The 14,855-nt window shown below is 37.4% G+C and overlaps 1 protein-coding gene across 2 annotated transcripts in view; it reads right to left on the bottom strand.

Annotated features, from left to right (window-relative positions):
* Positions 1-14,855, bottom strand: part of LOC129268079 (eukaryotic translation initiation factor 4 gamma 2-like) — a 37,124-nt gene that overhangs the window by 12,998 nt on the left and 9,271 nt on the right. For both annotated transcript variants that reach the window (XM_064104981.1, XM_064104982.1), the window contains exons 3-12: positions 11,519-11,641; positions 10,542-10,644; positions 7,061-7,171; positions 6,258-6,324; positions 5,459-5,551; positions 4,740-4,798; positions 3,706-3,816; positions 2,858-3,040; positions 1,731-1,854; positions 317-502 (exon numbers count right to left, since the gene is read on the bottom strand). In XM_064104981.1, the coding sequence (XP_063961051.1) occupies positions 317-502; positions 1,731-1,854; positions 2,858-3,040; positions 3,706-3,816; positions 4,740-4,798; positions 5,459-5,551; positions 6,258-6,324; positions 7,061-7,132 (895 nt within the window). In that variant the 5' untranslated portion in view covers positions 7,133-7,171; positions 10,542-10,644; positions 11,519-11,641. The remainder of the gene's footprint in view (positions 1-316; positions 503-1,730; positions 1,855-2,857; positions 3,041-3,705; positions 3,817-4,739; positions 4,799-5,458; positions 5,552-6,257; positions 6,325-7,060; positions 7,172-10,541; positions 10,645-11,518; positions 11,642-14,855) is intronic.

The raw sequence follows: 14,855 nt of genomic DNA on the forward strand, positions 1-14,855 counted from the left end.
AAAAAAAGATTGCATTGGAATGAAGTAGAAATGAAAATCAAGTTATTATTATCATTTATTTGACCAAATCATGATACAACCATAGATGACATTATACAAGGTAAAAACGAACAATACAGAATGGACCAAATCATGATACAACCATAGATGACATTATACAAGGTAAAAACGAACAATACAGAATGGACCAAATCATGATACAACCATAGATGACATTATACAAGGTAAAAACGAACAATACAGAATGGAGCAGTGCTACATGCTGGTCAGGGGTGAGAAAAGCACAATAAATAGCTTGTTTGTTCTTTGGACTTGCCTTGATCCCGTTGCCTGTCACTACTATCTGAGCGATTGTTGCTGCCACGCTGTTGCTGTTGTTGCCCTTGTTGCTGCTGTTGCTGTCCTAGCTGGCGATGTTGTGTTCTTGGGCTGTAGCTCTCAAAGACCGGGGGAGGGGAAAGCTCGTCACTAATAACTCCTGGGCCAGCACCAACTCTCCCGGCTAAATCACAAAATTTGCAAGATGGGAAATAATGTTTAAAATCATCTTAGAATTCACTGCTCTGAGAAAAACTGACAAGTCGAAAATCAGAGATGGTGATAGCTCACTGCTGGAATCTGTAACACAAAGCTTAGCAATGACCGTAGAACATTTTTTAACGACCGATTGTATTGACCACAATGTACAATCAATCGTGAAAATAAAGCGTACGGTCAATCACTAACCTTTGTGTTATGGGACCCTGATCTCTCTTCTACTTGGGGAGAGTTTCATGAAGTACCTTGACAATAATTTCACTGACAAATTTGCTCTGAGCCAATCAGATGCAAGGATTTCAGTAGCTTATAACAATGGTCAGTGTAAAATCATCAACTATTTGTTTCATTAAAGGTTCCCTTTCCTTCTCTCCAAGCTGACTCAGGGAAATTTGAGAATTTTGAAATGAAAAATAAGAATAACCTCTATGATCATATCAATAATACTACTAATAAACAGTACTTATTTGTACAGCATATATCACATAATGAGCTATAAAAGTCTGTATGTAACGCTTCCAAAGGACTTAGCTATTATAACCCCAGCTTGAGTCTGGCAGCCTCGGAGCACGGAAGCACTTCAAGCAATCAAATCCTGCCGGGTACCCTTTTACCTCACCTAGGTTGAGTGCATCACGATATGGATCAAATTTCTTGCTGAAGAAAACTACGCCATGACTGGGATTCGAACCCATGACCCTCTGTTTCCGATTCCGGAGACTCATCCACTGAGCCACAACGAAAGTTTAATATTCATTTCAAGACCCTTGAAGGAGATCTCACATCCCACCTCTAGACGACCAGGTTCCACTTGCCCCATTGAAGTAGAGTTAAAATAAACTGATCAACACTTAAAATATAGGCTGGGGCAAACATCCGGGCGTTTTTAATCTCAAGCCCGAGCAAGTGACCAGCCGATGAAAACAATGCACTAGCGACCCGTACAGCAGCGCAGTGTTTTGGCATACCTACAATGCATAATACACAAACATCGCATTCATACCTTGTGCTGAACGTTGTGATAATCGAGTTTACCCATTTCATTATCTGGAAGTTTACAAATCTTTCTGAAATTTTCATTGCTGTTTCTGACATTATTTTCATTGTGTTTCTTATACTTTGTTTTCATCGCACTAAGGTCAGTGCTTTGATATGATTACTTTCTTCTTCAAAACATGACTTGGTGAACTTACACATTGTATCTTGCAGAAAGAGATCCCCCATCCCACCTCTGGCAGGCCAGGCTCCACTCGCCCCGTTGAGGTTGAAGAAATCAGGGGTGAATCGACCCATAGCTTGCTGGGATTGCTGCTCCTTCTATCAACAGAATATAAAATACAAAAATACAATAAATACATTCAAAAACATTATATATAAAAAATAGCAGAACTGAAGCAATATTTTGATATATAAATGAATACATCGATGGTATTATTATATGTTTGGCGTCGCCTGTGCCTGGGAGGCAAAAGGCGTACTGAATCACTATGACCTATTCTTGGTTCTTGGAAAGGGGCAAAACATCAGGCTTATAGAGTAGACGGTTATCAAAATCATGCTAATAACTTCGCTAATTGTAGCTTAACTATAGTTTTCATCCTATGTTATGTGTGTTTCAGGGTGTTTTAAGGACAAGTGCAAGCACTATCACACATATTTCATCACAGTTTGAGAACATTTTAACTCAGGTCCTGACAAAGTGCAATGATCCCTTTAACCAAGCCTAGATGAATTCTAATTGCTAAGAAAGCATGAATGCTTGTAAGCAAGCAACCAGAGTACCGACAGCTTAAGGTCCTCTCCGAGGGACCTGGTAATGAGGATGAATGCCTTACCAAAGGGCACTAGCGCACTAAGTGAGAATCGAACCATTGTCACTGGAACCTGAAACCCTGCTCTCCCAACTGAGCTATCGCGCCTGTTTACAGACCAGCCAACCTCTGGGAATGAAAAATTGTATTCTGTGATAAAAAAAACTGTATTTTTCCCAAAAAAAATGAATTTCATAATAAAATGCGTGGCGAGCGCTCATCGCGGCACTCAAGCTGCATGCAAGCTAAAATGCGCACTGCTCTTGCAGATGAAAAAAAAAAACCATTGAAACTTGTGTATATCTCACCCTGGTTTTTACAAAATGATTGAAAAAAAAACAAGTTACCTGAAATTACATTGATCTAATAACCATATTTGTGTACGTTTTATGAAATACAGACATATAGACATGATTTTCCTCTATACATTACGATTTTGTAAAAAAAAAAAAATACTAAATACGCCAAAAACGTACTGGTTGGCAGCTCCGCTGTTAATGCATTCCTACCTTAGCTTCTTCTTGGTGTATCTGACGGATGGTTCTTGGTCCATGATCAGCCTGATGACGGCGTGGTATCCAGTCGTTCTCCCTCAGCTCCAGACAATCTTGTAACATGAATCGTATGCGGGAGGGTAGCTCCATGTTGTCTGAGAAGCGAGTCATGCGATCAAAGTACTGGTCCATCCAGGCCTGCAGGAGTGATTAGGAAGAAACTGGTGTATTACTTCTTCCTTTTTTCCTCATCAATTCTTCTCATAATTCTCCCATTCTCCTATGTTTTTTCCTCTTTTATTTTCTTTGTTCCTCCTTTTTAACTTCCTCCTTCCAAATTCCTCTTCCCTCATCTCCTTTTGCTCGTTCATTTCTTCTTCCTTCCTAATTTCTCTCTTCTTCCCCCTCCTCTTCTTTCCCTCCTCCTCCTAATCTACCCGTCCTCCTTTCTATTTCCTCCTTCCAAATTCATTAATCATCTTCTCCCCTCTTCTCCTTTTCCTCCTTCTTTCCTTTCTTACTTCTCTCTTCCTAATTCTTCCTACTCAATTTCTCCTCTTACCCCTCTTCTTCTCTCCATCCTTATCCCCTCCTCTCTTACTCCTCTTCATCTTCTTTATCATTCTCTTCTTCCTCTATTCCTTCCCCTCTTCTTCTCCTCCTCCTCTCTTACTTCAATTCCCTCTCATTTTCTCTTTCTCCTTAAATAAGAATGACATTGAATGAATAAGAAATAGAGGCAAGAAAAAGAAAATGGATACAAAAGGGGAAATAATAGATAGAAAAGACAACATAATGGAAAGAAAAATGAAAATTAAGGTGAAAAGGGGAAAAAAGGAGCCAATTTGACAGACGTAACTCACCCTAGCCTTATCATGATCGAGTCGTCGGCCTACAGTGGTAATTATCTTACAGAGGCACTCGAGGTCTTCCGCCTTCTCTCGCAGGCTCTCCCTACTCTTCTTCTCAAGGAGCTGTCAAATGTCAATGAGAGTATTATTCTCTTACAAATCAAAACCAATTTTCTTTTCGTTTTTTTTCTTATGTTATGCATATTACTACTACTTGAAATTTAAGCAAAAACTGTTTCTTACAAAAATTGGGCAAAACCTGCAAGTGCCAGCAGCATCATATCTATAAATTAAATTTTCACATATTTGGAACCAAAATAAAGGAGAAAAACTTAACTTTATCAAATAAAACTCATATATCTTTTACCTATTCTGAGAAAAAATAATCAAGAATCATATTTCTTTGTTCTGGATTGCACTGTTTATATAGGGGAGAATTTCATGAAACAATGATGAAAATGAAAATCCATATTTTATTGTTCGAAATAGACATAGAATGAAATACTCCGAAAATTTGCTTTGCCCAATTGATAGTTGGCCCGGCAGCCGCTGTGCAGCGGCAGATCGACGAGGCTCTATCCCTTTAATCGTTGAACGCCAAACAGGGTAGCAGCAACTCCCATCTTTTAACGTCTTCTGATCTGACGCGGCCGGGGTTTGAACCCCCGACCTCCCGGTTGATGAAAATTGACAACTGTTATAAGCTTCTGAAACCGGTGTGGTGGCTCAGTTGGTAGAGTGTCCGTCTCACAACCGGGAGGTCGGGAGTTCAAATCCCGGCCGCTTCAGACCAAAAGACGTTAAAAGATGGGAGTTGCTGCTACCCTGTTTGGTGTTCAACATTTAAGGGATAGAGCCTCGCCGATCTGGCACTGCGCAGTGGCTGCCGGACCCACGATCAATTGGGCAAAATGAATTTTCAGAATATTTCCATTCTCAGAATTATATTTCGAACAATAAATATTTTGTTATTTGAAATGCTTGCATCTGATTGGCCGAGAGCAAATCTGTCAGTGAAAACCCCCTCCCCAGATCTCTAAACATACCTGTTTGATACATCGATGGAGGATGGATTCATGTAGCATACCCAGCTTACCAAGTTCTCCTGAAATAAGAAAAGAAAAACAAGTTGTGCTGATATGAGGCCTGCCTGACATTGCATATTTGGGTATTTAAAAGGTAAGTTTATCCTGACCATAAATTGGTTTTAAGGAAAGTAGGAAAATTTGAGAAAAGTAGTGGTGAAGGTTTAATGTAAACCCATCAAAGAAATAAGAGAATCATGAATTTGTAATGTTTATAATTTGTTAATTCGTGTGAGAGCAGCTCTCCAAAAATGTTGTTGTTGAGATACTTCTATTGCTAATTTAATGAGTGAGAAATGATTTGCCGTTTGTAAGGATCTTATCAATTAACTGTATGGGAATAGAGGGTGTGATGCCAATTTGATGAAAGAGAAATGAGTGGTCGATTTATAAGATTCTTACCAATGAACTGTATGTTACTAATAAACAAACTGATGAAATTGAGATACTTGCATTGCCAAATTGATGAAAGAGAAATGAGTGGTCGTTTTATAAGATTCTTACCAATGAACTGTATGTTACTAATAAACGAACTGATGAAAAATTGAGATACTTGCATTGCCTATTTGATGAATGAGAAATTTTGTTTTTAAAGATCTTACCAATGAACTGTATATGAATAGAGGATGTGTTGCCAATTTGATGAAAGAGAAATGAGTGGTCATTTATAAGGATCTTACCAACAAACTGTATGTTACCAAGCATCTTGAGCTTGGCAAGGACTCTCTGGTCCTGCTCTTCTGCACTAAGAGGGCCATTTTGAGTGTCAAATGCTGGATAAAAAGAAACAGAATAAACATCGTAATTAATGACCTAAAAAGTCATCATCATGGTTGAATCCTTAAAAAGAAAGCACCCAAACATATCTTTAAAATAAATAATCTTTCTATGAATAGTTTATGTGTTGTACGTAAGCTTATCTTTTTGTAACTTTTCATGCTAAAGCTCTAAGAGGTCGATTCATATCATGATGTAAGAAAAGGGGCGAGAAGCTCAACTTTTGATGATTATTATAAAATATTAATTATCTTGAATCAAAATCCTCCTCAGACATCCCTGCAATTAATTATTTTTAATGATTCGTGCAGGTTCTCAAAACAAACCTTAAAATACTCATTGGGGCATTTGCAATACCAGGACACCACACCAACCTCTGGTAACGCTCACGTTCGATTCTAACCTGGTTTTAACTCAACAGTTTCTTATATTTCTGGTTGCAGTAATCAAAAAGAAAGATAACGATAATAAATAATCCTGGTGAATACACAATATTGCAAATAAATCTAGTAGTATCCATTTTCTGACATCATCTTTTTCTACATCTGAATTTAATGTACAATTGTTATGTAACAAGGAATGACAATAACAAGAAAAACAGAACAATAGAAGACACTGTAATGCATGTTGTCCAAGCACATAATCAGAATAGAATTTTTTTTTACACCATGCTGATACTCTGAAAGGAATTATTCTACTTACCGGCAAAAGCTCTGGATCGATTTTCAAATTCGTCCTGACACTTGGTGATGAGCAAGCGCCGGAAAGTCTGGGAGCAAAAGAAAAAAAAAACATTTTAATAAAAACAATACAAAACAATGATAAATACAATTGAGCAATTATTTATAATACTTTAAGATCATCTGAAGCTTGGGTGATAGGTTAATAATGAGAATTATTATATTAAATTCCACAAATTCCAGTTTTCTCACGGTTAATGATAAATAAAAATAGATTTTCTCATAGCATGGGGTACAAAGTGATGCAGCTTATCACATAATAAAAGCACAAGTAAAACCATTTTCAATTTTCTGATAATATGGCACTTTATGGAATTCATATCACATGACATATGGGGAAGCTTTGAGTTTGTGACATCATAAAATAAATAAATAAAGTCCATAAATCTGTTATTTTTTTATGGATTATTTTAAACCTTAATACGTTTATGTGTTTTTATAATATTGTGGTATTTGTATAGTGCACATATCCATCTTGTTAGGTGCTCAAGGCAGCTTGGCTACCGATTCTGGTGCTCACATATTTTTTAGGAATTACTCCCTGCCGGTACCCATTTACTTCACCTGGCTTGAGTGCAGCACAATGTGGATCAATTGTTTGCTGAAGGAAACTACACCATGTCTGAGATTGAACCAACAACTCTCTATTTCAAAGTCCACAGACTAATCCACTAGGCCATAACACAGGCTTATATCAAATTATGAACTTTACCATCTAAGTTGAATTCTCCCTTTAAACCATGATCGAATAAGGAGAACACTTACTTTCACATTTGAACCCGAAGGTTCGAAGTCGGGGGCGTCTTCGTCTAGTCTCTTACATAGCTGCGAGTACATAGAACTATACTTTGGCTCTTCTAAAGCTTTTTCAAACACCTACAAAGTAAATAAGAAGATGATTTACAATTTAAGGCAGATACTTACCAGGGATACTAACCACGCCATAATACCTCAGTCATATTTGCCCTACGGCGGCCGTACGGCGAGTTGAAAACAGCCTTTTTATTCAAACCACCTATATGTAGCTGGTACGTAAAATGTTAAAACGGCCGTTTCGACTTGCTGTACGGCCGCCATAAGGGAAATGTGACCGAGGTATAATAACACCACCTGAAGTTCTTAACAACTCTAATCCCGCCAGGTTCCAATTCTAAGCAGTGTAATCTTATAATATCTTATAATATATTGTAGGCCCCTTATGAATGACAACATGCTAATTCACTGCTCAAAAAATTCATACCGCATTTACATGTGCAATATATGGAATTATTTCAACATTGTCAGACCTGCCAACCTCTGGGAATAAAAAACTGTATTCTGTGATACAAAAAACTGTATTTTCCCCCAAAAAAGTGTATTTCATAATAAAATGCTTGGCGCACTCGCCCATCACGGCGCTCAAGCTGCATGCAAGCTAAAATGCGCACTGCTCTTGCAGATGAAAAAAAAACCCATTGAAACTTGTGTATATCTCACCCTGGTTTTTACAAAATGATTGAAAAAAAAAACAAGTTACCTGAAATTACATTGATCTAATAACCATATTTGTGTACGTTTTATCATGGACCTATTACGAATGGACATTCAACGAGAGCATTTTATGACCACCACCTGTTTCCAGCTGTCAAAATTGCTGTCTAACCCCTAACTTTCTCTTTACGCGGTTTTTACGACGACCGCCCGGGGCGATTGTTTACACAAGCTCCTTTCGGCCGATGATCGTCACCGATCGATCACTGGCCCTCTTTCGACCAAAGACGGTCATGTTGTAGCCCCGATTGCCAATAGGGAAAGTCCCTACATTACCTAGAATGCAATGCGCAATTCATATCCGGTTTTTCAGTACATTATTTTAGGCTGTCTATAATGTGCGATTGTCGTCTGTCCATCAAAAAAAATCCCGTTAAATTTCATCAATCCTGTGGAATTTTATGCCCAAATGAAAATCAACTTCTGACTGAAGGTAAGCGCTACTATGGACATCAATACTGTCCGAAAAAGATGAAATTTTAACGTTTTTCCGCAGATTTTTTCGTCAAATTTCAACTGCTTTTTTGCCGTAGATATACGGATCTGCAAGGTGATGTCAATGCATTTCATTTCCGGTTGTTAGCGATGTACGTAAAAAATACGTTTATGCACGCCTGTTTTCTTGTTTCTGCTATCATTTTCATAGCGCTAACGTTCGCTGCTGTGCGTTGCTTTTGATAAAGTGAACGAACAACATCGCAATGGGTAGGAGCAGCGTACAATTGATTTCCGCTGTCCATCAGTGAGAGCGTGTTTAACGACCGGCTTGATGGGTGTCAGCTGCCAGCGCTCTGTTTATAAAAGGATTAGCGGCGACGGTCTTTGGGTCAAAGGAGGGGATTCGTTGAATGTCCATTCGTAATAGGTCCATGGTTTTATGAAATAGAGACATATAGAGATGATTTTTCTCAATAAATTACGATTTTGTAAAAAAACGTATTGTTTAAAGAAAAAACGTATTGTTTAAAGAAAAAACGTACTGCCGTATTTTGGTTGCAAAAACGTACTAAATACGGCTAAAACGTACTGGTTGGCAGGTCTGCATTGTTATTTATATGACAGTTGACACCTAGATTTGATTGGTTGTTCGATATTGATCATTCAGCCCATTTGACAATGTCATCAACTGTGCTCTTTTTGACCCATTCATCGTGCAATATTGGATCCATACCAGTTTGTCCATTGCACGCGCACTAAGCCACCGATGCATGTTGTATGTACGCGATAATCAACAGACCGAGCTCACACTGCATAAGCATGCTTTGCACATTTTGCATCGAAAATTCATGAATTTCATATGAAAAATAATTTATTTTAGGTGTCATATTTAACCAAATAATGAATGTTATTTTCATTCGTGCAATAGACAGAATACTTCATTCAGTGAAAGATGAAATGAATGATCCATTTAACTCAGCTACGCCTCGTTGAATGGATCATTTCATCTTTCACTTCATGAAGTATTCTGTCCATTGCACTCATAAACATTCATTATTTATATAATAATTGCTAGAAATGATCATACAAGGATGCAGACCTGCCAACCTCTGGGAATGAAAAACTGTATTCTGTGATAAAAAAAAGTGTATTTTTCCCCCAAAAAAGTGTATTTCATAATAAAATGCTTGGCGCACTCGCTCATCGCGGCGCTCAAGCTGCATGCAAGCTAAAATGCACACTGCTCTTGCAGATGAAAAAAAAAAACATTAAAACATGTGTATATCTTCACCCTGGTTTTAACAAAATGATTGAAAAAAAAAACAAGTTACCTGAAATAACATTGATCTATTAACCATATTTGTGTACGTTTTATGAAATAGAGACATATAGAGATGATTTTTCTCAATAAATTACGATTTTGTAAAAAAAACTTTTGGTTGCAAAAACGTACTAAATACGGCTACATGTAAAACGTACTGGTTGGCAGGTCTGCATTGTTATTTATATGACAGTTGACACCTAGATTTGATTGGTTGTTCGATATTGATCATTCAGCCCATTTGACAATGTCATCAACTGTGCTCTTTTTGACCCATTCATCGTGCAATATTGGATCCATACCAGTTTGTCCATTGCACGCGCACTAAGCCACCGATGCATGTTGTATGTACGCGATAATCAACAGACCGAGCTCACACTGCATAAGCATGCTTTGCACATTTTGCATCGAAAATTCATGAATTTCATATGAAAAATAATTTATTTTAGGTGTCATATTTAACCAAATAATGAATGTTATTTTCATTCGTGCAATAGACAGAATACTTCATTTGGTGAAAGATGAAATGTATGGATCATTTCATCTTTCACCCCATGAAGTATTCTGTCCATTGCACTCATAAACATTCATTATTTATATAGTAATTGATAATAATAATAATAATAATAGGCATTTATATAGCGCCATCTATCTAGAAATATTCTATTCTGAGGCGCATTGTTTATTATTATTACCCCGGCTTTAGCTCGAGCTGCCTTTCAGCGCTCAGTGCATTCAAGGAATTACTCCTGCTGGGTACCCATTCACCTCACCTGGGTTGAGTGCAGCTCAATGTGGATAAATATCTTGCTGAAGGAAATTACGCCATGGCTGGGATTCTAACCCACGACCCTCCGTTTCAAAGTCAGAAGACTAATCCACTGGGCCACAACGCTCCACGATAGAAATGATCATACAAGGATGTAGGAAAGAAATGTATTTCGAAAGAAAACTCACCAGTAATATGATGCCTTTAAGGATAACTTTGGAATGGATTCCTACATTGAGAAGTTCCAGGCACAGTTTGTCAAACTTTTCTGGGGTAAGTTTATTGAGGATACTGCAAACAGACAAACAAGAAAGGAAAAAAAAATCATCATCAAACAATATTGACATACATGTACAGCATAGTCCCCAGAAGTTTTTAAAGGACAGGTCCACCCCAACAAAAAGTTGATATGAATAAAATGAGAAAAATCCAACAGGCATTAACACTGAAAATTTCATCATTATCGGATGTAAAATATGAAAGTTATGACATTTCAAAATTTCGCTTAATTTCATGAAACAGTTATATGCACATCCTGGTCGTTATGCAAATGAGGGGACTGATGATGTCACCCACTCACTATTTCTTTTGTATTCTATTATAGAAAATATGTTATATTCTCATTTTCTCCCCCTTGTCATGTTAAATCAAGTTTTATTCCTCCCTGGACATGTGGAATTAACATTGTGTGGTTCAGACAAGTTTTACATTGTCAATTCTGTAAAAATTGAAATATTGTATAATTCAAACAATGAAAAACAAAAGAAATAGTGAGTGATGGACATTATTGACTCTCTCAATCTAAGTTCTTCTAACCCCCTCCCCCTTTGGTAAGAGCAATATTGAGAGAACTTACCCACGAACATGCCTAAAGACAATGTCTTGCTTATCATGACTGCCTGATTCCAATCTTTGTGACCCCCCCCAGATTAGAGCATGCAATACTGAAAGAACTTACCTACAGACACGCATAAAGACAAGGTCTTGCTTATAAACCTGACTGCCCGATTCCAATCTTTGTCACCCCCCCCCCCCCGATTCGAGCACTATTGCGAGAACTTGCCCACGTACACGCCTAAAGCTAATGTCTTGCTTAAATCATGACTGCCCGATTCCAATCTTTGTCAACCCCCCCCCCCCTAAGAGCAATGCTGAGAGAACTTACCCACGGACACGCCTAAAGACAATGTCTTGCTTATCATGGCTGCCTGATTCATCACGTCTTGAGGTGCTCGGCGGCACCCATCTAGGGACTTTTCTCACTGATAGTTCATTGTGGGGGTAGTTGCTGTCAAAGGGACAATAAGAAGACGAAATGGTGATTTTCATCATAAAATTCATAATTTTCATTTTATCAAGCAGATGGTGAAACATGTAGACAATCCTGTATAAAAGATGAGAAATAGTCTTTTAAACAGGTGTTGTAAATAGACAGGTTCTTACAATAATGTTTTAATACAGTTCTAAGATTAAAGCTAAATTACAGTAGTTGCAATAAAACATTAATTTCGTGAGAGAGTCTGTAAAACCAAGGTTAAGTATGACTATATCATCGTGGATCTAGATCTGGTACAGTTACATAAACTGAACTTTGTGAAATCATAAAATCTAAGCTGAAATATGATCACACTGAAGATCGCCAACACAGATAGGCAACACAGATGGGACAGTGTATTATTATTGCTGGAATAAAGACCCGACGGAAGTGACCAAATCCGCGCTTATTTTGCTTATTTCTCAGCAATTACACAATTTCTTCCAGAATCCTTTGGCACATATTTTTTATTCATACAAACAAACACTTGGGTGGTCATTATATTAGATTCTGTAAAAAGTCATTTTGAGATCGTTACCAGAACTGGAATTTACCTTTAAATGGAGCCACAATTTTGTTATTTGTAGTTACATGTACTTGCAGGTGGTACTTTTTTAATAAGGGAGTAGGCCTGACTGTACTTTTAAACAAATGAACACAGTCACCAATAACACTCAACAATCTTGTTCATGCTATATGGCCATATACACTTTACATGTACATATACATACTATTGTAAACAATTAAGTGTGAACGGCCCTATTACATGTACACATATACATTTTGAATATTGAGAATGATCTTGCTCATGATTGTTGGCGAATGTTATGTGAACAAGTCTCAATAAAATAAAATATAAACAGCCCTATTTTGTACACTGTATACTGAACGTAGAATGATCTTGTTTGTGATTGTTTTTTACATGTGAACAAAGTCAACAAACCTTTATAAATGACATCATGTGAACAGTATTTTTAGATAGATCTTGTTTATGGTTATTTATTACATATGAACAGACCTTTATAAATTGTAAATGCCATGTGAAGAGTCTTTATGTAAATGCCCATGTGCATATCGCCAAGGAAATTACACATGTACATTTAAACATGGACCTACTAGTACATGTACATGTACATGTACATGTAGGTCCATGCTCTGAATATCAATAACATTTATCATGTTCATGCTTTTTCCTTGTTGCTGGGCAAGCCTTGCGGCAGGTTCAAGGGCATGTTATAATAACAATGACTCACTATATATGCATAAGCTACATGTACAGTAAGCTCTGCTCAACAAATACATGCATCTTGTACATGTACAGTACATAGTACACAAGAATATTTTGAATCTAATAGTGATAAATCGATATTTCGAACTGTACTTTTTTGGGAGGTTAAACTGGTATTGTACATGCACTGTACATGTCAAATTGTCGATGTGATGTAATACACTGGGGCCCGTATTCTGAAGTCAGGTTTAACTCAGACCATGGTCTAAGAGGCTGTTCTCACTCAGTTCCTTAAACTAGTTTAGTGGAAACTAGTTTAACGCTAAGTGAGAACGGTCGAAGCGCTCTTGGAAGCGCTCTTCCAAACCAGTTTGGAAGACCACCTCGCGATGTAGTTTTCAAGATCGCTTCGCATCGGAAAAGTGGTTTTAGCGTAAGTGAGGACACAACCGTTCTTCGGGAAGCGATCTTCGCACATTTTGAGCACGCTACTCCACACGACAGGTGTAGAATGCCTATGCTGCGGTTTCGAATTTCGCGCGAAACGTGTCTCCCCACTGAGAGCGTTTCCATAGCAACAAGAGCGCTATACGTGAAGTAATTTTGAAAACCACTTTCGTGTGATCAAGTGAGAACGCTAGCAAAGCGATCTTCCAAACTGGCTTTCTGAACCGGTTCCCAGTAAACTAGTTTTAGGAACGTAGTGAGAACAGCCTCTAACTCTGAGCAAAAATTATGGGAAGCCAAAAGTGTCAAAATTTTTATTAAGTTGTATGTTTCTTATGTTTACTGTGCTCTTTCCTGATTCATCGATGGTGTGTGTGTGTGTGTATTTGAGTTTTGTCAGACGTGTATCAATCAGATATGATTATTTATGTCTGGGACCGACCTTTAACGTCACCATCCGAAAGACGTGACCAGGGCTCGAACCTCTGCATCAATTTGTAACTTCCCCACATAGCTTGGATTACAGGCGCACGCCACAACGCCCAGTTCGATGGTGAAGACAATCATCTTTTTATACTTCCTAGACAATTATGAATGACTTGAGAGCCAAAAGAGCTGAAATATGATAGCTCTACTGTTAGTGATTTATGTAACAATTGACTGTCCAAACTTAAACCAGGGTTTAATTTAAACCCAATTTCAGAATACAGGCCTCTACATGTATGTTTACAATTCATTTTCCCAAATCTTATCATATGACTCACATTCACAACAGTTAAAGGTCAAGTCCACCCCAGAAAAATGTTGATTTGAATAAATAGAGAAAAATCAAACAAGCATTATGCTGAAAATTTCATTATTAAATTGGATGTAAAACAAGAAAGTAATGACATTTTAAAGTTTCGCTTATTTTTCACAAAACAGTGATATGCACAACTCAGTGACATGCAAATGAGACAGTCGATAATGTCCCTCACTCACTATTTCTTTTGTTATTTTTATTGTTTGAATTATACAATATTTCATTTTTTATAGATTTGACAATGAGGACCAACTAGAATGATTGAACCATACAGTATTAAACAATACTAATTCCACATGTTCAGGGAGGAAGTAATCCTTGTTTCAAACGACAACAGGGAGAAAATTTGAATATTTCATATTTCACATAATCAAATACAAAAGAAATAGTGAGTGAGTGATTTCATCAGTCTCCTCATTTGCATACCGACAAGGATGTGAATATAACTGTTTTGTGAAGTAAGCGAAACTTAAAAATGTCATAAAGTTCTTTCTTACATGTATATTACATCCAAATTTGATGAAATTTTCAGTGTTATATGCTTGTTGGATTTGCTCTTTTTATTTGAATCAACTTTATGTTGGGGTGGACTTGTCCTTTAAGTACTAATACTCTTCTTGCAGCAATTTTGATTTTTTTTTTAAAGTCAACTCTAGCAGGGCCTGTGTTTAGCATCAACGGCCTGACTGTTGATTGCCATCAATTAGGCC

Source organism: Lytechinus pictus, chromosome 9 (genome assembly GCF_037042905.1).
Source record: "Lytechinus pictus isolate F3 Inbred chromosome 9, Lp3.0, whole genome shotgun sequence".
Classification (NCBI taxonomy): domain Eukaryota; kingdom Metazoa; phylum Echinodermata; class Echinoidea; order Temnopleuroida; family Toxopneustidae; genus Lytechinus; species Lytechinus pictus.